Raw genomic sequence first — 25,575 nt, 5'->3', positions numbered from 1 at the left:
GTGGCTAGAACCTAACATATATCCACTGGAAAGAAGAGGAAAACATTAGCTGGGTTGTAGCTTGGTCTTCCGGAGAAGGCAATGGCACCCCGCTCCAGTACTCTTGCCTGGAAAATCCCATGGACAGAGGAGCCTGGTAGGCTGCTGTCTATGGGGTCGTATAGAGTCGGACACGACTGAGCGACTTCACTTTCGCTTTTCACTTTCATGCATTGGAGAGGGAAATGGCAACCCACTCCAGTGTTCTGGAGAATCCCAGGGACGGGGAGCCTAGTGGGCTGCCGTCTATGGGGTCGCACAGAGTCAGACACAACTAAAGCGACTTAGCAGCAGCAGCAGCTTGGTCTTTATGTATTTAAAGTAATTCAGTTTCGTAGATGAGCACAAAAATTGTTCCTGAAGATTCTCAGAGTGCTGCAGGTAATCAAGATGCCTGCAGGTATGTTGAAATTCAAAAGAAAGATGTTCCCAGGATACAGAGCAAAGGTTACTTGCTGAAAACATGACCATCCAAAATGTACCTTATGGAGGGAGTCAGAGGTGTATTCCTTACTGAGCTGACTTCCTTAACCAGACATTATCTCAGTCTCTCCACACTTAGTGACATGCTTGGAGCAGAAGGGCTGCTTAGAAGACCATTTTAGATTAAATTAATTAAGACATTTGCAGAAGAAACTAAAGGATGATCTTTCTAAAAAGTATGACCTGGGACACGCAGGAAACAGTCTTGTGCTAATTGCGGAATTTTGTAGCCTAGTAGCTGCTCCTTAACATGTCTGAAAACTGTATGAAAATCAGTGTGTTGGTCTAGGAGAAGTCCAGCAAGGGAGTACAAGGCAAGGACTTTTCAGGGTCAGGGGAGAGGGCCACTGTTCAACTTATCTTGTGCAGCTTCCCTCTCTCCTCTCTGCCCACAAACTCAGGTCCCCTTTGCCTCCCTAAACTTGAGCTCTTCTCAACTCAGCCAGGTTCTGTTCCCCTCCTTGCCCTTTTGCCATCCTGGGGCCATTCTGTCTCCTTCCTCTTGTGGATGATAATCCCGGGCAGCTCTTGGTCCAAACCTTTACTGCACATATCTTGTCCAGTCTCCCAGGTGTTGATGATGGGAGGATAAACCGGGCTCCTGTCACTCCATCTCAACCTTTAGCATTGGAACACTTTGTGTCTGGCTGGGAGGGAGGGAGGCCAGGCCTAAGGAAGGCAAATGGAATAGATGGAAGAAGCAGGGAGATTTGATAGGCTACAGAGTTCTGACAGTGGATGTCCTACTCACAGCTTCTCCTAGTCGGCTGATGAATGACAATGGGTAGATGTCATTTTTAAAAATTCAACTATAGTTGATTTATTATATTGTGATAGTTTCAAGTGTACAGCTTCAGACTCTTTTCCATTATGGTGCTCAGTCACTCAGTTGTGTCCCACTCTTTGCAACCTCGAGGACTGTAGCCCACCAGGCTCCTCTGTCCATAGAATTTCCCAGGCAAGAATACTGGAGTGGGTTGCCACTTCTTACTCCAGGGGTTCTTCCCCACCCAGGAATTGAACCTGTGTCTCCCACATCTCTTGCACTGGCAGGTGCAGTCAGAGTAGCTGAATATAGTTTCCTGTGTTATACATTCAGTTCAGTTCAGTCACTCAGTGGTGTCCAACTCTGCGACCCCATGGACTGCAGCACACCAGGCCTCCCTGTCCATCACCAACGCCCGGAGTTCACTCAGACTCATGTCCGTTGAGTTGGTGATGCCATCCAACCATCTCATTCTCTGTCATCCCCTCTTCCTCCTGCCCCCAATCCCTCCCAGCATCAGAGTCTTTTCCAATGAGTCAACTCTTCGCATGAGGTGGCCAAGTACTGGAGTTTCAGCTTTAGCATCATTCCTTCCAAAGAAATCCCAGGGCTGATCTCCTTTAGAATGGACTAGTTGGATCTCCTTGCAGTCCAAGGGACTCTCAAGAGTCTTCTCCAACACCACAGTTCAAAGGCATCAATTCTTCGGTGCTCAGCTTTCTTCACAGTCCAACTCTCACATCCATACATGACCACTGGAAAAACCATAGCCTTGACTAGATGGACCTTTGTTGGCAACGCGGTCTCTGCTTTATACATTAGGTCCTTGTTGTTTATATATTTTATATATAGTAGGGTGTACCTGTTAATCCCAACCTTGTAATTTATCCCTCTCCCTCCCCTTCTCCGTATGGTAATAATGTTTGTTTTCTGTGTCTGTGAGTATGTTTCCATTTTGTAAATAAGTTCCTTTGGATTATTTTTTAAGATTCCACATAGAAGTGATATCATATGATACTTGTCTTTCTCTGACTTACTTTACTTAGTATGATAATCTCTAGGTCCATCCATGTTGCTGCAAGTGGCATTGTTTCAGTCTTTATTATGACTAATATTCCATTGTATTTAAATAACACATCTTCTTTATCCATTCCTCTGATGATGGACATTTAGGTTGCATAGTGCTGCTATGAACACTGGGGTACATGTGTCATTTTTAATTAAGTTTTGTCCAGCTATATTCCCAAGAGTGGGATTTCTGGATCATATGGTAATTCTATTTTTAGTTTTTTCAAGTTAGAGGTAATTTTAATCCTCAAGGATGTCCTAGTGGCGTTTGTCATTTTGCCTGGAGGTGGGACGCTCTTAGGACATCTTCCTTGGACTGAGCCCAGCCTTCCCGAGGCACAGACTGGAATGTTCAAATCCTGAGCCATCTTTGAAGCATCAGTGCAAACATGTGACCTGAGTTTGACCCCCCAGCCTCCACCATGGAAGGAGGGGTGGCTCTGGGCAGAATCCACTCTCCCAGCACAGGTGGGTGCGCAGATGTCTGGCAAATCCCACCCTGACACAGAAGCAGCAGAGGCAGGTGACATCAGCGTGGCTTTCTCTGTGCCCAGAGGCAGCAGCAGAAGCATGAACTCCTCAATAGGCACCTCCGATGTTGGTTTTTAAGTGTCTGGAGTCTTAACCTCAATTCTGTTTCATTAGGCCTCCCAACAGTCCTGTAAAAGCATTCTTTTTCTACTCTATCAGCCAGAATCAATTACTTTTTTTTTCTAGCCTTGTATGGGGTTTATGAAATCTTAGTTCCACAACCAGGGATTGAACCCAGGATCCTGCAGTGAGAGTGCAGAGTCCTAACCTCTGGACTGCCAGGGAAGTCCTGCAAATCAATTACTCTTATTTTGACAACTCTTGGTCTGGGTGGTATTATTGTTTGATTGAATAGAGGGCTATAACCTAAGGTGCACAAAAAATTGGATATCACTTTATTCATAAAAGGAAAGGCTAAATTCAAATAACTTCTTCCAAGTAGACCGGAGCCCTTACTTAAAGCTCTCTGTGTTTGTTTTTGCTTCCCAGGTGGTGCAGTGGTAAAGAATCTGCCTGCCAAGGAAGGAGATGCAGGAGACGTGAGTTTAATTCCTGGGTCAGGAAGATCCTCTCTTCTCTGGTGAAGGAAATGGCAAACTTCTCCAGTATTCTCGCCTGGAAAATTCCATGGACAGAGGAGCCTGGCAGGCTACAGTCCATGGGGTCACAGAGGAGCCTGACGGGCTACAGTCCATGGGGTCACAGAGGAGCCTGGCAGGCTACAGTCCATGGGGTTGCAAAGAGTTGGACATAACTGAAAAAGCATGCACGTGTCTGTCATGGACAAATGCTTAAGACCAGAAAAAAAGTGAAGGCATTACTTATTCCATGTCTTATTTCTTGCTCTCATCAACTATATTAATTTTTCTGTTTGAAATAAAATCTCCTGTTAGTCTAGTGATGGTTATTGGATATTTTAATGACCTGTGACAGCCCTATCCAAGTCAGAGATTTTTTGGAACAAGTTTCCAGGATTCATCAACATTTTCATAGCTGGAACATTTGCAATCAAGGTGTAGGAGGTATTCAGTTGACAAATGGCTTTGTCTAATAGGAGATTTGGAAACAGCTGGATTCATTAATTTTATAACTTTTCTTTTACGTTCATAAGCTAAACATGTACTTACTTCACTTGCTGTTCATTCTTTTGAAAGAGGAGCCAAACTTGACATGGTGCAGAGATAAACGGATAAATGCTCATGTTTTTAAAGCAGCATCAGTAGTGGTGGCTGGTAGTGGAAATTCTGATAGACTGTAAAATGTGTCAGCTGAACCAGGATGCTAGCGGAGAACGCAGCTCCCAGGAGTCAACCAGACAAGATGTGGTCACGGAAGATAGGAAATGCTATTTTAATAAAGTCCCATTGACTCTTTGTCTTTATAACAGAAAATAACCTATTCCTGGCCTGTAATTGAAAGCATATCACTTGGAGTTTCTGGTGGGAATTGCTTCGAGCCGAGGTATATATTCAAATGTCTGAAAGGTACACTTCACTTATCTCCAAGAATTACCCAGAGAAATTTCTCTGGACAGGCAAGAAGCTACTTTGACGTGCAAACCTTTGAAACGAAATGAGAGGGAATGAAAAAAATCTACAAGCAAATAAATGGATGGACTGTAAATGTACTAGGTGAGACACTGAACTAGCTGTTGTCTAAACGTGCAGGAAATTGAGGGTGTTTTAAAAATAGTGTAAAAATCCAAAACCAAACCATGAGAACAAGAAGTGAAAGCTTTATTGAGCATTTGGTTGTGTGAGAAGCACAGCCAGAGATTTCAAAGAATAAATTTGCAGGAGGGGGACCCTCGATGCCCCTGTAGTGGAGGCAACTGAGGACCTGGCAAGAAAAGGGCCTGCCCAAGGTCACTTACTAGGTTGTGAGACAGCGCAAGTTCAAAAGGCCACATCATGAGGACAGAGCATGGGGCAAGGTTAAATCTAGTGTTCAGTCATTCAGTCCGACTCTTTGCGACCCTGTGGACTGCTGCATGCCAGGCTTCCCGGTCCTTCACCTTCTCCCAGAGATGAGATGGTTAAGACTAAGTTGCTGGTATTAATTACCTCCATAATGCACCCCTTTTGATGAGTAAAAATCTGGGAGATATTTACAAGCTAAGGAGCACAAATCTGAGCCACAAATGGCAAGGTCAGCCATATTCCTCACTGATAAAATTTTTGACTCTAAAAAGTCACCTGCGGGGTTTGCTCCTACTGGATATGGGACCAGAATGAAGCCCTGCAGGGTCAGGTTTATGGCGCTGAGAAGTGCCTGATTCCTTGAATGCTGATTCAGGATGCAGAAAGACAGGTGAAACAAGCAAGGTGAAATCCAAGTGCGATTAAAAAGGTCAAAATTTTAAAGAGAAGGTCCTAATAATATTAATTCATAGTTGCAAGAACAAACACAGCAACCCTGCCCACCCCCCCACCCTCAGATAAAGGAGACTGAGAGTTTTAATGAATTCCATGGACAGAGAAAGCCTGGGGGGCAATAGTCCGTGGGGTCGCAAAGAGTCGGACACGACTGAGTGACTAACACTTTCACTTTCAAAGGAAAAATGAAGGTTTGGTGTCAAAAAGACCTAGGGGAAGGAACTTACATGGGGAATGGATGCAAGATCAGTGTAAGAGGGGCCTTTCTGCTACTCACTGGGTTAGATTGGGCTGATTTTATTCTGTGTCCTTCCCTGGAAGGTTGTGAACATCTGGGAGAACATATGTGAAGGACGCTGTAAGTATGATTCTGCTTTGGGCTAAACAGCTCCCAAGCCCCACTTAACTCAACTGTGTGCCACGTGCATGCTAAGTCGCTTCAGTCATGTCCAACTCTTTGTGACCCTATGGACTGTAGCCCTCCAGGCTCCTCTGTCCATGGGACTCTTCAGGCAAGAATACTGGAGTGGGTTGCCATGCCCTCCTCCAGGGGATCTTCCCATCCCAGGGATTGAACCCAAGTCTCTTAAATCTCCTGCATTGGCAGGTGGATTTTTTACCACTGGTGCCACCTGGGAAGCTCATAACTCAAGTATATGAATCCAAACACTCATATAACTCTCTAAAGTGAAAGTCGTTCAGTCATGTCCGACTCTTTGCAATCCCGGACTATACAGTCCATGGAATTCTCCAGGCCAGAATACTGGAGTGGGTAGCCATTCCCTTCTCCAGGGGATCTTCCCAACCCAGGGACTGAACCCAGGTCTCCTGAATTATAGGCGGATTCTTTACCAGCTGAGCCATCAGGGAAGCCCTAAATCCCACCACTTACTTATGACATCGAAGAAGGTATTTAACCTCTCTGAGTCTCACTTTTCTTGACTATAAGATCAAATATTTTAAAAAATATTTCAAAGTATATTTTAATGTTGGGATTTTAAAAAGGCTTTAAGAAATACACAGGAAAGCTCTTAGTGTGGTGCTTGGTTTGTAATAATTTTTAAACAGTTTGTATCTTTAGAGCTTTCCATTCTTCCATCTATAGTAACTCATTCAAGGACAAGCCTGGGACCCTATAATGACTAATGAGATGCCCTGAGACTTTTGCTGAGGCTTCTTGGAGTTATTCCAGCTTAATGGATTTACAGTTGAGAGGACAAGATTCTTAGAGAGTTTATGACATCTGCACCTGGTTATTACAGCCAGGAGCCCTGGAGACAGAGTTAAGAGATAGAGAGAAGCAGGTCCATGGTGATTTTATCTGGCTTCTGAATCCAGCCATGCCTGAAGCCTGCTGACTTCTGGAATTTCTGTTGACATGAGTAAATTAATTCTATTTTGCTTGTTGCAGTCTGGGTCAAGGTTTCAGTCACGTGCAACCAAAATATTGTGACAGATGTGGATCTCAAGTGAGAGAGAGCCATTTTTCTTCTCTTCTTTTTTGTTGTTGTTTAGTCACTCAGTCGTGTCTGACTCTTTGTGACCCCACAGACTGTAGACCGCCAGGCTCCTCTGTCTATGGGATTATCTAGGCAAGAACACTGGAGTGGGTTGCCATCCACTTCTTAAGAGGCTTATTATTGCTACTTAATGTGAACTCTCAACCTGGCAGCTCCTCTTTTCTTCCATGCAGGGAGCGATGGAGCCACTGGGAGCACTGTTTTCCGTGATTGTTTCTGCCAAGAGCCCAGGGCAGCTGACTTTGATCCCTCCAAGAGGAGATGACCTGGAAAGTTTCCTTGTTATTTTTGGCAAGTCTTAACTTAGAGATGGTACCTTTGAAACCACAGCTGCTGCTGCTTTAGTTCTCTCAGTTGCTGCCAAAAACCCAATCAATAATGAATACCTTGAATGTCTTCAAACTTAATTTAGCATCTGGCCCAAGGAGGTGAATGCCAAGTCCCAGACTCATGGCAAGCAGAAGCTGGAACCAAAGCAGAAATGTGTCATCACCTTGGAGATCCAAAGGAGCCTTCTTTCTTTTTTATTGTTGCATTGCTGCCATCTTCTGCTTGCTAATTAAGTTAACCTTGTCAAAACTTGCTAAAAATTGGGTTAAAGCTGAAATCAGATGACACCAAATCTGTGGTGCCATCATGGACAAGGTTCTCAGAGACACTGACTGATTGTTTCTGATGTCAGCTTGTCTTAATGACCTCTAGAATTCTTCTCACGAACTGAGGAAAGAGACAGGTCGGTGATGAACACGAAGGCTGCTGTCTCAGGTGTTGAAGAGAAGTTGTAGGTCTTCTTGGTTTCTTTAGATGTCAGTCATTCAATGCCAGTGTCTTCCCTCTTCAGTGTTGCCTAGTTTCTCTGCAAAAGCACCAAGCACCCAACAGGTCTGATGGGAAGAAACGTGACTCAGAAACTCTAGGATTGAGAGTCTAGGGTAAACAAAAGTACAGAGCTACCGTTATTTCAGGACTTTTCAGAAATTTTGCAACTTATTTTGCTTTGTGACTCCAAGAGGAAGAAGATTAATGTGCAGTATTTCCTAGATGTTTTCACCATGCAAGCTCAAAAAAAATTATTATTATTTTTTTAACTTTCAGACTTCCCTTGTGGTCCAGTGGTTAAGAATCTGCTTGCCGATGCAAGAGACACAGGTCCTATTCCTGCTCTGGGAACATTTCACGTGTCTTGAGGCAGCTCAGTCCATGCGACACAACTACTGAGCCTGAGCCCTAGAGCCTGAAAGCCACAACTGCTGAAACCTGGGTGCCCCAGAGTGCTTGCTCTGCAACAAGAGAAGCCACTACAATGAGAAGTCCATGTACCACACCTGGAGAGTAGCCCTCGCTCGCTGCGACTAGAGAAAACCCGAGTATAGCACCAAAGACCCAGCACAACCAAAAATAAATGAATAAAAAATAACATTTTGTAAAAGTTTCTTTGAACTTTTTACTTTTGCCAAGGACTCATAAATGTTCCATAAGTCTTTGGGACTGAGCTCGTTCAGTGCCCTGACTTCTGACCTGGCCCTTCACTATTAAAAAATGAATTAAAATGAATTAACACCACATTGTAAATCAGCTATACCTCAGTTGAAAACTGATAAAAGTTAATTAATAAAATGGATTTGGAATGCCAAATGGGCATTGTCTTTAGAGTGCATATACAACATCCCTCATGTATACTTACTATTATATTCAAGTGCATATATTATGTTGAAATAAAAAGTACTAATTTATTTCAAAGTATTAATAAATTCAGAGCAACTTTGCTATTATGCATTTCTTTAATCACTGGATATTGAAAGTATGCTGCTGTTAAGTCTGCTCAGTTGTGTCCGACTCTTTGAGAGCCTGCCAGGCTCCTCTGTCCATGGGGATTCTTCAGGCAAGATTATTGGAGTGGGTTGCCATTTCCTCCTCCAAGGGATCTTCCCAACCCCGGGATTGATGTCTCCTGCTTTAACAGGATATTAAAAGTATAATCACTATTGAAAAAATGAGCAAACATCCCACCTAAAACTTGGTTTGGATATTGGGGTTGATGGCTCTCCAAGCTCCAGAGAACTTAAGAGAAGGTATTATTACTTCTGGGAAGAGTTGGGTGGTCATGAGCTTGTCCAGGGTGACTTGAGCAAGGCAGAGGGAGTGGATTTAGGTCTTTCTGAAGTGACTAAGGGGTGGGACTGTGGAAAGTTCCCAAGCATGGGAAGGTTAAATTTCCTACTAACTCCAGAGGAGGACGTGAACTTAGGGTCTTCCTAGGAGTCTGTCCAGATACAGGGCTGAAGGGGAAGGGAGAGTGAGACTTAAACAATGTCATCAGTGAGAAATCAAGTCTCTCATTGATTACCAACTACACAGCATATTAAAAAGCAGAGACATTACTTTGCCAACAAAAGTCCATCTAGTCAAAGCTATGGTTTTTCCAGTAGTCATGCATGGGTGTGGGAGTTGGACTGTGAAGAAAGCTGAGTGCTGAAGAATTGATGCTTTTGAACTGTGGTGTTGGAGAAGGCTCTTGAGTGTCCCTTGGACTGCAAGGAGATCCAACCAGTCTGATTTCCAACTGATTTGGAACTGAGATCCAACTGAGATATGAATATTCATTGGAATGACTGATGCTGAAGCTGAAACTCCAGTACTTTGGACACTCGATATGAAGAACTGATCACTGGAAAAGACCCTGATGCTGGGAAAGATTGAAGGCAGGAGGAGAAGGGGACGACAGAGGATGAAATGGTTGGATGGCATCACAACTCTATGGACATGAGTTTGAGCAGGCTCCAAGAGCTGGTGATGGACAGGGAAGTCTGGCATGCTGCAGTCCATGGGGTTACAAAGAGTTGGACACGACTGAGTGACTGAACTGAACTGAGAGATCAAGAGCAAGGTCAGATTTTATCAGTTAGATGGACTCTTGCCTGAACTAAGTGTGTTGGTTTCCCAGGGCTCCTGTCAAAAGTTAACGCAACTTGGATGCCTCAAAACAATGGGAATGTATTCTCTCACAGCCTGGAGGCTGTGCTGTGTGCTGTGCTCAGTCTCTCAGTCATGAGGCTCCTCTGTCTGTGGGATTCTCCAGGCAAGAAGACTGGAGTGGGTAGCCATTCCCTTCTGCAGGCGACCTTCCCGACCCAGGGATCGAACCTGAGTCTCCTGCATTTGAAGGCAGATTCTTTACTTCCAAGCCACCAGGGAAGCTCCAATGAATATGGTTAAATAACATAAATACATTTAGCAAGAGAAATCTTTAAAGAAAAAAAAACTAGAAATATGTATGAGAATTGCCACCTGTTCAGTGATTTTGGAACTGTACAAGTGTAAAAATAAATGAATTTTATTCTCCACCCCACCCCCTCACCCCACAAAGCACATACCATGAGCTAGATTATTTTAGGGTCTTTTTCTAGGAATTTAGATATCAACACAGCAAGGAACTATTTGAAGTTTTTTTTTTTTTTTTTTTGGCATGGTCTCTGTATGACTCTACAGCAAAGCCAGAGGTAGTGGACAGGATTAAGTCCTCCCAGAGCTATCTGCATCCTCATCCACAGGCTGATGAGTATGTTGGCTAACCTGGCAAAACAGACTCTGCAGACGTAATCGAGTTAAAGAGAGCGAGATGGGGAGATTGTCAGAGTAATTACAAAGGTTCTTATAAGGGAGAGAGGGAGACACGAGACTAAGGTTAAGAGAGACAGAGAAAGCAGGAGAGCCAGTCAGACAGAGATTTGTCTGAAGATACTGTGCTGCTGACTTTAAAGATGGTGCTGAGGAAAGCAGGTGATCTGCAGAAGCTGCAAAGAGTAAAGAAACCCATTCTCCCCCAAAGTCCCCAAAGGAACACAATTCTGCCCACCCATCTTGAACTTCTGACCTCTGCAGGTAACACATTTCTGTTTTTAAGCCATTGAATATGTGGCGATTTGCTATGGCAGCTGTAGAAAAATTTTACCATGAAAATCTTTTCCACTGTTATCTGAAAGTCAAATATAATTGGGTATCTTGCATTTTACCTGGCAACCCTAATTTAACCTATATTTCTGCCATTATTTTTCTAGGGAGTACTGCTTTATAGCAAAGTAAATATAAATTCCAAAATCCACTACTTGATTAACCTTCATTGTTTTATACATATATATATACATACATACACATACTGTTCATGGCATTCTCGAGGCAATAATACTGAAGTGGTTTGCCATTCCCTTCTCCAGTGGACCACGTTTTGTCTGAAGTCTCCACCATGACCTGTCCGTTTTGGGTGGCCCTACATGGCATGTCTCATAGTTTCATTGATTTGACAAGGCTGTGGTCCATGTGATCATTTTGGTTAGCTTTCTGTGATTGTGGTTTTTGTTCTGGAGGCTGTGGGGTTATAGTTCAAACTTCTTCTGTCTGCCCTCTGATGGATGAGGATAAGAGGCTTGTGCCAGCTTCTTGATGGGAGGAACTGGTTGTGGGAAAACCGGGTCTTGTTCTGGTGGACAGGGCCATGCTCAGCAAATCTTTAATCCAATTGTCTGCTGATAGGTGGGGCTCCCTGTTAGTTGTTTGGCCTGAACTACAACAACAATACACAAATAATTTTATATATAGTTTATATAATGGTGAAAACACAGAGTTAGGATTCAAAAACCCTGTTTGAATAAGCTAGGTAATGTTTGGGTCTCTCTTTCCTTGTTAGTAAATGGGGGTGGTAATATATGTTATGCTCCCATCTTGCAAGTTTTGTGAAGATCAGATTGAGCCACAGGAATTCACTTCCTGTAACAGCCAGAAGTAGCTGCGTAACGTTGTCCCCAGGTAGCAGGAGCACTTATTTGCCTCAACACAGCCAAGGTTGGAAACAGAGCTCTACTTTATTTTTCTAAAACAAGACGGGCCACAACTGTCATCTTTACGATGGCTTTTTCTCCCCTCCCCTGGAGGAGGGCGTGGCAACCCACTCCGGTATTCTTGCTTGGAGAATTCCATGGACAGAGGAGCCTGGCGGGCTACATAGTCCATCGGGTCGCAAAGTCTGACACAATGGAGCAACTAACACTTCCTCTCTTCTGGGCTTATTCTTTGCAGAATCAGGTTTAAAGACTCCAGGAAAATGGGCAGCCCAGGTTCTAAATCCATCCCTGCTCCAGCTGCTCCTGGTCCAGTACTGGGTCTGGGCAGGGAGATGTCCTCCAATTCATGAATCCTTCTTTTCCACAACTCTGTTCCCCAATTCTTCTCCACAAGCCTCGCCTTGGCAGCCTTCCCTTGCTCTGCCCTCCACAGAGCTTTCCTGACTTGGGGAGTTGCCCCCCCTCACCCCTCTAGTCCATCTCTCTCTCCAGGGCAGGGCACGCGCTCCTACCCCCACTAGCATGGGTGACGGCCAGCACTGCCCTCCGCCCCTCGGTTAACTGTCTCCTTCACCCGGATCTGCACCCTTAGAAAGCTGTCCATGCTTCTTCACTGCACTGCTTTCCTTGTTGTGTGTTTTCCCAGAATTTTTTTAGCATGTCTTTTACATGGTAACTTCCGTCAATGTTGGTCAATGAGTGAATGTTTATAACTTATGTTTGGGTCGCAGTTCACAGTGTCATAGGCAGTCATACGTAGGTCCTAGAGCTGGCCTGTGTCAGCAGGAATTTGCAAAATGATGGTTAAACGCAGCAATTATTGAGTATCGTGTTATCTAGATTTAGAATTAAATAAATTATGTAGCAAATAATGGTAATTATTACTTGGAATCCAACACAACCTAAGTATTTTACTACGTTTTACTATTACTTGTGCTCTTGAGATTATTTATTTATGTTTGTTTTATCTGTATCCTGGAGATAATATATTGGCTTGTTGCCAATAGAGCACCATTTTTGATTCTGCGTTTGTGACATCATACTACCAACTTGAAATTGGGTGTGTGCATTTGCATCATAGAAACTGGCAAATACTGTAAATCAAGGAATTTTTCTTTTCATTTTTTGGAGAGTCTGTTGTCAAATATTCACCGGCATGCTGGTCATAAGCCTAATCTGATCTTCACAAAAATTGAAAAGGGGAAGCATAACATATATTATCACCCCTTGTTTACTAATAAGGAAGAAGAAACAGGGTTTCTGAGCCCTAACTCTGTGTTTTCACCATTATATGTATTACATACATATGTGTGTTTATACATATATATAGTATATATAGTTATGTATATATACACACATATAAAATAATTAAGATTAATCAAGTAATAAATTCTGGAATTCATTTTTACTTTTCTATAAAGCATTACTCCTTAGAAAAATAATGGCAGAAATATAGGTCAAATTAGGGTTGCCAGATAAAATGAAGATGTTCACTTGTATTTGAATTTCAAATAACAATGAAAAAAACTTTACTGTAAATATGTTCCAAGTATTTCATGAAACATACTTAGGTTTAAAAGATTATTGGCTATTTCATTGAAATTTAATTTTCACTGGGTGTTCTATATTTTAATTTGCTAATTCTGTTAACCTTAATTAAATATTGGTAAACATTTTAAAAATATGGGAAGATTTCTTGCTACAGTCTTATTAAATTATTAAAAATACAGCTGTATCTTTCAAACTGTAGTAGGGTCAAAATTAATCGCAGAGAAAAGTTTATGACGTCCTTATAACTGGGCTAGTGACTGCCCTCCTGGTGAACGTCCACCCAAAAGGGACTGCCAATCTCCTCTCTGGCTTTTTGGACATCTCTGGAATAGTCTAAAGCAAAAGAGGACTGTTAAAAAACCTAGGTTTCCTTGTCCTTTCATGTCTATTTCATAGGTGCTTTACTATAATACCTCCTGGGTCCTAATAGCACCCTTCCAATGCCATGAGCACATCTGCTACCAGTCCTGTGACCAACAGCTTCTTTTCAAAAAAGGTTTATGGTAAACTCTTGGGCTTCCCAGCTGGCTCAGTGGTAAAGAATCTACCTGTCCATGAAGGAGACGCAGGTTCAATCCCTGAGTCGGGAAGGTCCCCTGGAGGAGGAAATGGAGACCCACTCCAGTATTCTTGCCTGGAAAATTCCATGGGCAGAGGAGGCTGGCGGGCTACAGTCCATGGGGTAGCAAAGAGGCAGACCCAACTGAGCACGCATGCATGCATGGTAAACTCTTGGGAAGTAAAGATTCTGCCCTTCAGAATCTTGAGTGAACGGAACGCCTGGATGAGATGCTTCTGTGATTGAGCTTGTGAATGGTCTGGGCAGCTGTGGGCGGAGCCTGTGCTTGGAGAGCCAGAGTCATTCGTCGTAGCAACGTTTCACTGCCTCGAACTTCTTTAGAGTTAGCTTTGGATCTTCTTTAGAGGGGCTCAGGTACCAGTGTTAATGAGTTTGCCTTGAGACTGGGAATCGTGGAAATAGAGAAGGAAGTAATTACATTGTGTTGATAATTCAGGCGGCGTGTGTTAGCAGTAGAGGAAGTGACAAAAGGAGATGTAATCAGACATTCCCATTCAGAAACGATGCATTCCCAAAGGTGACAGGACTCAGAAGAAAGCTATATCAATCAACATTCAGTACATCAGACCTGTGTTACTCCTTAGTTTTTTCAACCCTCTAATCAGCTTTCATTTGTTCTCATTAGATTATGAGCCCATGGAGAATATAGCCGCTTAAGAACCAGAAATTCCTCTAATATTGATAATGTATTGAGGCAGTAACACAATTCCAGACCCATTCAGTTACGAATCTATAGCCTATATGACTGGTCATTAAAAGAATAGGACAAAATAAAGACTAGAGAAAGTGTCTACAGAATGCCTTTCTGTTTACTAAAAATTAACACTTTAAAAACATCATCTATTTTCCTGTCTTCATAAAAGCATATTCCTATTTGGAGGATGGACTTTCCAGGTGGCTCTAGTAATAAAAAACAAACAAACAAACAAAAAACCCACCTGCCTGCTGATGCAGGAGTCATAAGAGACTCAGTTTCTATCCCTGGGTTGGGAAGATCCTTTGAAGAAGGAAATGGCAACCCACTCCAGTATTCTTGCCTGGTAAATCCCACAGACAGAGGAGCCTGGCCAACTTCTGTCTATGGGGTCACATAGAGTCAGACATGACTGAAGTGACTTAGCATGCAGGCATTCTGAGGACATGATGATGTGAATATAAGTCTTGGTCTTGGGATTTCTTTCATCTGTTCAGCCTTCTGTTACGTCATAGGAGACAGCAAGAGAGACTTTCTAGAATGTGGGTATAAGGGCTTAATGATGGCCCATTTGGGAATATTTGGGAAAAGTGATGCCCTTCAAGTGATTTCAGAGAAGAGCCCAGTTCTTTCGATCTCTCTAATCTGCTGTCCTCAACTTTGACTTCAATTTATTCTGGTCCCCTCGTGGTTGTCTTCTGGCTGCCAGGAACCACACTTCCATGATTGTATTCGGCTGAAGAGAAACACAAACCCAAGATCTTTCCTTCTAATGTTAAGAATATGAATTTTTTCTCCCATTTTTGTAAGCTATATTATTTGGTTTTTACTTCTTATAAGAAGGCATTGCTTTTGCCATTATTAAGAAATATTGGCTACACATTAAAGAAGATGAATTTATTAAAGCAAAATGTTATCAGTTTTATAGTAGGCTGGTAGATTGTATCAGAAAGACAACAGTGGTATAGTATTTCCAGTGGTACAACCTCTTCCATAATCTTGCCACCACTGCTCCCCTTCTGCCCCAAGATATGGAGCCTATTTCCACCCAAATATTTTGCAATTGCATTGACTAGTGGAATCCCTCTTGGCTTGTGCCTGATTCTTTATCTGGGGACATAGACTTTGGGAACCTTGAGATGACCTGTAAGACATTTCTAAAGCATCTCTGCTGGATGGAGCACGTGGAGAGACTTCATAGGATGACTGTGTACATGCGTGCTTCATTGCTCAGTCATGTCTGACTCTTTGCAACCCCATGGACTGTAGCCCTCAAGGCTTCTCTGTCCATGGAATTTTCCAGGCAAGAATACTGGAGTGGGTTGCCATATCCTCCTCCAGGGGATCTTCCAGACCTAGGGATTGAACCCATGTCTCCCTCATCTCTTGCATTTGCAGGTGGATTCTTTACCACTGAGCCACCTGGGAAGCCCAGGGGTGTCTGAAGGGCTGCAGCTTTTCCTGCCCTCAGCTACTCAGGCCCAAGAGCTGGGCATTTACATGACTGAGTTGTTAAGTAAGTCCAGCCTCCAGCCTCTGAGCTTCAGTGGCTGATCCTGAGTGGAGCAGATCTGACTTGTCCTCAGGGAGTCCAGCCCTGGCTGAGAATCTCCTGAGTGAAAACACCATGTCTTCTTACAGTCAAACCTCATTTCTCAGGGACATCTCTCTCAGATACAGGTAGAAAACATCAGTCACTGAAGAAGAGCTGAAGTAAGAGAAATAAAACAGACCAAATAAATTTATACAGGCATATATATATTATATGAGGGTTTCCCTGATGGCTCAGTGGTAAAGAATCCACCTGCCAATGCAGGAGATGTGGGTTTGGTCCCTGGGTCGGGAAGATTCCCTGGGGAAGGAAATGATTACCCACTCCAGTATTCTTGCCTGGGAAATCCCATGGACAGAGGAGCCTGGTGGGCTACAATCTATGGGGTCGCAAAGAGTCAGACATGACTTAACCACTAAACATTATATATATATGAATTTAAGCACTTTCATTTTTTCATAGCAGTTTTCCATAATGTCTGACTCTTATTAACAAAAATTGGATCGTCACTGGTTAGCCTTATCATCAAGTATGACATGACATCTTGAGTCATCCTCATTCTCCTAAACCTGTCTGATAGTTTGTTGTCTAACTCTTGACTGACAGTGAGGACTGAAATAGTTAATTGAGGTATTAAAATAGAATCAATATAAAAATCTTAACATTTTCACAGGGATAGAGTTTAAGTGTTCTTTAAAGTGGTCCTATTCCTATGAAAATATTAAGATTTTTTATACTTGGTGCTAGTGGTAAAGAACCCAACTACCAATGCTGGAGACATAAGAGACATGGGTTCAGTCCCTGGGTTGGGAAGATCCCCTGCAAGAGGAAATGGTGACCCACTCCAGTACTCTTGCCTGGAAAATGCCATGGACAGAGGAGCCTGGCGGGCTACAGACCATGGGGTTGCAAAGAGGCAGATATAACTGAAGCGACTTAGCACACACGCACATGAAGTGTTCTATTAGGCCCTGGTGATCAAAGCTCTCAAATGAATTTTTTTCTTCATATATAATGTTTGGATTTCACATCCTATTGAATACATTGGGTGTATCTATGGTCCACCATAAGGACTGAGAGGAAATTTTTATTTCCTTTTTTCGTCTCTTTTCCCCTGAAAGACACCAGTCTCATTTCAGTAGACAATCCAAGGAGGTCTGGAGGCTCTTGTTGACCCAAGAGGCAGCCACTTATGGGGGCGGGGTCACACTTGGTCCCTTCAGCACAATGAAAGCAAAAGCAATGTTTCTTGCCACTTTGGACTTTTGTCCAATACACCCATGTTATAAATAATAAATCATATGCTGATCAACCTTTACTGACAAGGAGAAGGATGGGCTCTGGCCACGTCACACTTCAGATAAAATCTCATCTGTCTATCATCTATCCATCTATCATCATCTCTCTATCCATCTATTCCTCTCTCTACTTATAATCTATCATCATCTGTCCTTTCTCTCTCTCCCTGTGTTTGAGTGTGGGAAAATGATGAAAAGAATGCAACCTGAGTAACTATGAACATTTTGAATTGACTTTCTCCTAGCTCTAACTCTGGCTCTGGAGGCTTCTAGCTGAATCCTTTCACGTCAGCCTGGTGCAATGTGCTCTCATAGAACCACAGGCAGCAGAGACATCTGTCTTCAAAGGTTGCCAATGCTGGACCACACAGACTCAGAGTCACATGAAATACACAGCTCCTGGTAAGATAAGGGGTCTGGGACACACATTAACTTCTCCCTGCACAACTTAAGCCCGGGAATGCGTCCTTCTGATTCCTTTTGGAGAAGCTAAACCAGCTATTCAGTTATGCACAAATTATGTCTATACCTCATCTCTGCCTTGATGAGCTTTACTATTTCATTCTATGACAGGAATGGAATGGAAACACTGTCCTTGAAGCTACATATTTATCTCTTTCTACAGGGGCTGGGGACTTCCCTGGTGGCTCAGACGGTAAAGTGTCTGCCTACAATGTGGGAGACCTGGGTTCGACCCCTGGGTTGGGAAGCTCCTCTGGAGAAGGAAATGGCAACCCGCTCCAGCACTGTTGCCTGGAAAATCCCATGGACAGAAGAGCCTGGTAGGCTACAGTCCATGGGATAGCAAAGAGTTGGACACGACTGAGCAACTAAACTTTCACTTTCACTTTCACAGGGGCTGGAGCCTTCCTGGGAGGGGACTCAGAAAGGTGTCTTCCTATAGTAAATAGTGCAAGAAGGTCCAACTTGTGAGTAACTGTAGGATAATTGATATGAAAATGTCTGTCTACTGTTCTGTCCTGGAAATGAGTTTTGCATTTGCACAACTATGCATGAACAAGAAATCTTTTGGTTGCTATTAAATTTGGAGAAAGAACCGTGAATTTTAGACTCTGAGTTGAATTAAACTATGTAGAAGCGAAGGGGAGAAAGTTTTAAAGGAAGATGGCAGCCAATTTCTTTTGTTATTTAATGTTTTATTTTTTCAAGAACAGTTAACATTTACTAGGCACCTATTGGCCTCAGTCACTTGCATCTAAAGAGCAAAGCTAAGTTACCCCCAGCCCGTGTCCTTTTGAATGGTTAGCCTTAACTTCTTAGCTCTGTTAACCACTATTCTACCATTAGCTTCAAGTTCGCTTTTAATCATCTAAATCCGTAATTGTCTACTGCTCCCTGCCACACGAACAAAAAAGTTCCAGGGGGAAATAAGGCGAGCAGTTTACATTTTCTGTGGATATTTCAAGTAATTGGCCCCAAAGTGAAATTATTGAGTTGGCCATGGTTTTATCATGTTCTGAGGGCATTAAACATGAAAGGAAATGGGCACGTAGAAAGGCTTGGTATCCAAGAACGTGTGAATATGTGAAAATCCTATAACTTTACTTCCACTGGCTTAATATCCTGAGTCACTAGATGGTCAGAGAGATAGAGTACAAAAGGAACAAACTGATGTACATTTATACTAAAAAGCAAAAACAAAGTTTGTACAAGATGAATAGCAAATGAAATTGCTTCTATCAAAATAAAATCTCACACGGGTCATTTTTGTACATACGTGGACACACACCCACACACGCACAGACACACAAGCAAGAATGTGTATTTTTGTCAGATAGGTCCTTGGAAATAGACATTCTTAGCAAATATGGATGACAGATCAATTGTAATTTATTTTCTTTTAACACTGTATCATCATAAAGAAAACTGGTATAAATGAAAAAATCTATTTCAAATATCTACATCTAAAATTTTAGGCAGTGAAAAAGCACTTTGTTGACAAGGAGTGTGGAATGATGGATGTTAATTGTCAGAAACTGCTGAATGCCTTGTTTAGTTGCCACAAACAAATTCACATATCAGAACGAACAATACTGCTAAATATTCCTTTTTTTTCCCCATTTTTTTTTCCCTGTTAAAACTTTACTGGGAGGAAGAAAAAAGAAAAACTGGAAATCCATACATCTTTCAAAAGTTTGAAATTGAAGCAATATTTAGAACCATTGATGAGGAGTCGCCGAGGCATTGGTGTAATATACACAATGCTCTTGTCTTCTTTAATCTGTAATGTACATCGAATACTTTACAACAATGCATTAACAAAAGGCAAGAAACGTCTTGCTGTACAGAGGAACCCCAATGCAACTTGAAGCCTAGAATCACAACGGATGAAGAGAGTAAACAAAGCGTGACAAGCCGTCCCTCTAAAGTGTGTGAACTATGTCACCGCCTCTGTGCTTATAACCTTCGTGCCCCGTCACCCCGACCGCCTCCCGTGCTGCCTTCGGCCACATCCCGTGGAAAGCACTTTTTAAGACTCTACTGCCCGAACTAGAAAGGTGTAGCCCGATGTCAGATTGAGGATCACTTTCTATTGACTTTCAAGTGAACGTTCATGGAGCTTTCTAAAATAGCTCTTAAATGTTTCCTTCCTGGGTATCCCAGCCTTCCTATGGAACAGGCTTTAACAAATTAAATTTGCAGGGGGGGAAAAAATAGCAATGTCTGTGGTCTGCATGCACATGCACGGTTCCCGGGGTGCCCGCCTCACACCCAGGAGTCGGGGGAGGCCGGGTAGTGGCTCGTTTCATAGTTCAGTTCGCTGTAGGGTCGGGCGGCCGAGTAGAAGTCGACGTAGTTGCCGGTGGACTTGAGCCCCAGGTGCATGGTGTACTCGCTGGCGGGAGGGCGGTGGTGGACCTGGTCCTCGAAGAAGGACTCGTCGTAGTTTCTCGTGGAATTCGGAAACGGCTGGTAGGTCTCGTAATCTTTTCTGCTGGGCTCCTGTGGGGCTGGCTGTGCTGAAACCTGCCCAGGAAAGGAGAACCACCTGGGTTAGCGCGTTTGCCCTTGACCCCCACAGCTGACGCCCTTGACCCTCCCTCAAAGTCAAGGCTCTGAGTGTCCTCCATGTGGTCAGATGCCAGGACTGCACTTCCCTGATTGACTTTCTGTTTCAGAGTTGGCTTCTGAGTCCACATGCTGTCATTCCAAATAACCTTTTTATAAAATTACTATTCTGGCAAAGTACACATAACATAAAAGTCACCATGTTCATCATGTTGTGTATAACTCGGTGGCATTAAGTACTTAAGTTGCCTGGGCCACCGTCAATAACAAACGTTTTCAGAACTTTTTCATCACTGCAAACAAAAACTTATATCCATTCAGCATAAATCCCCATCTCCCCTTTTCTTAGCTCATGGCAATCACCATTCTATTGATACTTTCCTTCTCTGTGAATTTGACTAGTCTACATACCCCATATAATTGGAATAATACAGTAGTTGTCCTTTTGTGTTTGGCTTCTTTCACTTAACCTCCTCAAAGTTATAGTTAATATAATGTCCTCAAGGTTAATCCATGTTACTGCAAGTGACAGAACTTTCTTGCTCTTTAAGACTCAATAATATTGTATGGAGATTCTGTGTTTGTTTACGTATTCATCCATAGATGACAATCATGATTTCTACTTTTTGAATAATGCTGCTATTAACACGGAAGCACTAGGATTTGTTTGGCTCCCTGTTTTCAATTTCTGGCGGGCTAATGTAAAAGAGTTGGACACAACTTGCTGACCACATAATATCAACAGCAAAAAATGTACCAAGAAGTAGAATTATTGGATCTGATGGCAATTCTATGTTTAAGTTTTTGAGACGCAGCTCAAACTTCCAAGACAGTTGAATCATTTTACCACCTGTTGTTCAGTCACTAAGTCAGTTGTTGCAACTCCATGGACTGCACCACACCAGGCTTCTCTGTCCAACACCAACTCCCAGAGGGTGCTCAAACTCATGTCCATTGAGTCGGTGATGCCATCCAACCATCTCATCCTCTGTTGCCTCCTTCTCCTGCCCTCAATGTTTCCCAGCATCAGGGTCTTCCCCAGTGAGTTGACTCTTCGCATCAGGTGGCCAAAGTATTGGAGCTTCAGCATCGGTCCTTCCAAAGAAGATTCAGGGTTGATTTCCTTTAGGGTTGACTGTTTTGATCTCTTTGCTGCCCTGGGACTCTCTTAACCTTTTCTAAATTAAAGATGTATACCCTAGATTCCACAGAACACAAATAGTTTCTGTTCATCTTCCCTGCATTTTTCTCCATCACACCTCAGTGCTGTAATCCCAGATGAAGAGAAAGTGAAGATGTACAAGGTCTCAGGGTCACTTGGGCATCTTCCTGTCAGCTCGGAGGGCTGTGGTCAATACTTCTCTGGAGGATGGAAGCTTCTTGCTAATAGGGCCATCACATTACACCTGCCCAAGTGATGTACCACAGCCTTAGAAGGAATCCATTCAAAATAGTTTATACCAGCAGTCCCCAACTTTGTGGCACCAGGGACCCGTTTCATGGAAGACAATTTTTCCACAGACAGATGTAGTGGGGAGGATGCTTTCAGGATGATTCAAATGCTTTATATTTATTGTGCACTTTTTTCTATTATTATTACATAAGCTCCACCTCAGATCATCGGACATGAGATCCCTGTTCTACACTCTGAAGGATCAAAATGTTTCCTAACATGGTTCACTTAAGAATTTATGTGACAGGAATCCACACAATATTGTAAAGCAATTATCCTTCAATTAAAAATAAATTTAAAAAATTTATGGGGCTCGAGAATAACATGGGATTATGAAGCCTTTGGTTGGGGGAACAGGGGTCTTCAGAATTGACCAATGTCCTCCAGCCCCCCTGAGTGCTCCCTATTTCCACTCTTGTCCTCTGCAGGTTGTTGTCTGATCAAGGGGGCCTTGAGGGGCTAAAGGGATCACAGGAGCTTTTGAGAGCAGAGAAGTCTAGAATTGGTTCTCTCCCTTTCCCCTGGCTTTAAGGACAGTAACACAAAGAGTGTTCATAGGCTAGTAATTAGCACTTTCAGGTGGAGCCCTGGATTCCTGTGGCTCTGGGGTCCTTTCCTAAACTCCAACAATGAGGATACCCTCAAGGCATGGGGCAAGGACCATACTCAGGGTTGCTGCATAGGGGCATCCACAAAACCCATACGGAATGATGCATGTGTGTGTGTGAAGGTCTGGTGAGAATGATGGAACCTGCCTGAAGAAGAACACTTTGATCACTTTGGAGTGGCCCTGGTAATTCCCTGCTAATTTAACTAAGGCTCAGCATGGAAACATCCTCTAGACATTGGTCTTCGTTAATAGATAACGATTTGTAATTAGTACGTTGTGTGTGAATGAATGCTTCTAATGACCTGCCCATAATTCTTCTCTTAAGTAAGCAAAACTCCCTCTTTCATATGTAATTGATTTACACAAGTGAGTCGCAGAACTGCTCTTCAGAGAAGTGAACTTCATCACAGCTGCCATGCAGAAGGGCTCACACTTCCAGTTCATGGTAGCTGAAAGAATGTGACAGTCCACAGAGCTCAGACGTGTGTCAGCCTGAGAGCCTGGGCACAAAGGGGGACGTCAGGATCTGCAATTAAACGCTGCTGAGGCCAGCTGCTCTGGATCATGGGCTAGGCTAAGGTGCCCTTTGCTGGTCTTTGAAAAGCTGGTGCCACATGGAACTTCTCCACTCTGACCCAGTGTTGCTATCCAAGTGTGGAGCACGCACAGGGTTAGATTTGGGAGGTATGGAAAAAGTACATGGGGAGAGAACTAAGACTTACTGTTTCTACTTCAGTGGGCACTATATTCAACATTAAACAAATTTGTCTTTATTTAATCTTGTATATATATATATACATACACATATTTATGTATGTACTATTACAGATACATATTGCATGTTTATGTCTGTCTATATCTATCCATCCTTCTGTTTATCCATGTGTGTGTATGTGTGTGTGTGTATGAAGTTGCTTCAGTTGTGTCTGACTTTTTGTGACCCTGTGGACTGTAGCCTGCCAGGCTCCTGTGTCCATGGGAGTCTCAGGCAAGAATACTGGAGTGGGTTGCCATGCCCTCCTCCAGGGGATCTTCCCAACCCAGGGATTGAACTCAAGTCTCCTGGGTCTCCTGTGCTGGCAAGTGGTTCTTCACCACTAGCACCACCTGGGAAGCCCATGTGCCCATTTATCATCCACCTCTTCATCTGTCTAATCTCCCTCCTTCTCTCCCTCAACCCTTCTCCCCCTCAGTCTCTCCCTCTCTTTCTCCCTCCTTCACTTCCTCCTTTCCTTCCTTCCTCCATTTCCTTTTTTCTCTTTTCCTTCCTCTCCTTTCTTCCCATCCATCCTTTCATCCAATCCCCACTTTATAGGTGAAGAAACTGAAGGTCAGAGAAGCTAAGAAACGTGTGCAGGATGCCACGGCTCGGGGTGGGGCAGGGCTGGGATTTGAATGCATGCCAGGCTGGCTCCACAGTCCACATCCTCTCCGAGAGAGGGGTACAGTCTTGCTTGAGCTGAGGTGGCCCCCACCTCAGGGTGCTAGCCTCATTGAATTGACTCCAGACCCTGTCATAAGAAGGGAGGCCGGTAGACAGAGGAGACCAAGAAGCGATCTGACTTTTCTGTGCTGGTCTCAGTGGCCGGGGAGGCACGGCCAACGTCTGGGGGGTCTTCTAGGAAAGTTTCATACAAGGCTTGTAGCCCTCCTCCATTGTGGCTGCGTCTTTCATTTTTCCTTTTCACAACGTGTTTCAAATTTCTTTTTGTTGCTATGTTCTCTCTGGACGGTGGACCTTTTTGGCTGGAGCAGAAGCTCGTTTTAGTCTCTTATCTTGGGGAGTTACCTTCTTCAGTTCATCTGTATTGGTCATAACGGCCCATGTCAACCCCTTCTCCGGTTGAGTTCTGCAGTTCTGAGAGCTTGTGTGAACGAATCACCTAGGATGGCTGATGGCATCTGCGGTTGAAGGGATCAAATCTGCTCACTGGCCCAGTGGTACGGCCATTGGTTGATGAGATGCATTCACTGTGGAGGTATGTTGGTTGTATTTGATCATTCGGGTGGTGCCAGCTGTTCAAAAACAGCACATTTCCCTTCCATGTCTCCTTTCATCTGGGTACGGTGATCAAGCAAGCGGCTTCCAGGTGTATCTTTCTGGTACAACCTTCCTGACACAGAGCAAGAGTGTGGATCTTCAGCAGAAGCCAGCTCTGACAATGATGGCCAGTGGCCAAGAGCTATAAAGACCATCAGTCCTTCTGTGACGACCACCACGGGGCAGGACAAGTGAGGAGTTATCGTTCAATAAAGGAGCAGAGGAGGTGCCCTCCTGCTTTTACAATTCCCACAGAACCACAGAGAAAATGAGCCATCAAGAAATATTTGCTAAATAAAACACACACACACACACAAACACAGATAGATTCTTAAGTGTCTACCAGCCAAGGCTCCTCAAACTTGAACAGCCACGCAAAACACCTAGGCACCTAGCTAAAATGCAACTCTGCTGCAGAAGACCCTGAATGCATGAGGGTTACGGGGCCAGAGAGGTGTCTCTTCTGTGTTCCCAACAAGCTCCAAGGTGATGCTGATGCTGCTGGTTCTCCCACGTGCCTGAGCAGCAAGGCACGACACAACGCCTTTCATTCAGTTGCTCACATTCAACTTGACGTGTCTATTTCACTGGTAACTGTCATGTGCAAGGAATGCTTTCTTCCCAAGGAGAACTGGCTGGGTTACAGGAGCGCCTTAATCCACGCCTAGTAATTAGACAATCTGTCTAGTAACCAGCATCTTACACTTGTACATTTGGGGCTTTCTTTCAGGTTTTGCATCACAGTAGGAAAATCTGCTTTCTACCACCAGATAATGCATGGGGTTGTAGTGAAATAAAGACTGCTTTCAAATTCGAGGCTGTTCTGTTGACTGCCACCACCCACGTGGATATGGAGTCCACATGAGTGGAGAGCAGTGGGGGACGTTATTTTCTTTTTCTGTTTTTTTTCAGTCATGTCTGATTCTTTGTGATCCCATGGACTATAGCCTGCCAGGCTGTTCTGTCCATGGAATTTTCCCAGCAAGAATATTGGAGTGGGTTGTGATTTCCTCCTCCAGGGCATCTTCCTGATCCAGGGATCGAACCCATGTCTCTTGCATCTCCTGCACTGGCAGGCAGACTCTTTACCAACTATGCCACCTGGCAAGCCCTTTTATGCATGTTAAATATAAGCTAACTTCTCTT

The 25,575-nt window shown here is 43.5% G+C and overlaps 1 protein-coding gene across 1 annotated transcript in view; it reads right to left on the bottom strand.

The window, feature by feature from the left end:
* Window positions 1-19,129: 19,129 nt before the first annotated feature.
* CTNND2 (catenin delta 2) overlaps window positions 19,130-25,575 on the bottom strand; it is a 1,122,555-nt gene continuing 1,116,109 nt past the window's right edge. The window contains exon 22 of the mRNA XM_055555147.1: window positions 19,130-20,283. Within this exon, the coding sequence (XP_055411122.1) occupies window positions 20,023-20,283 (261 nt within the window). The 3' untranslated portion in view covers window positions 19,130-20,022. The remainder of the gene's footprint in view (window positions 20,284-25,575) is intronic.

Source organism: Bubalus kerabau, chromosome 18, assembly GCF_029407905.1.
Source record: "Bubalus kerabau isolate K-KA32 ecotype Philippines breed swamp buffalo chromosome 18, PCC_UOA_SB_1v2, whole genome shotgun sequence".
Classification (NCBI taxonomy): Eukaryota; Metazoa; Chordata; class Mammalia; order Artiodactyla; family Bovidae; genus Bubalus; species Bubalus kerabau.
The sequence above is the reverse complement of the archived record's forward strand: the minus strand, read 5'-3'. Positions and strand labels throughout refer to the sequence as shown.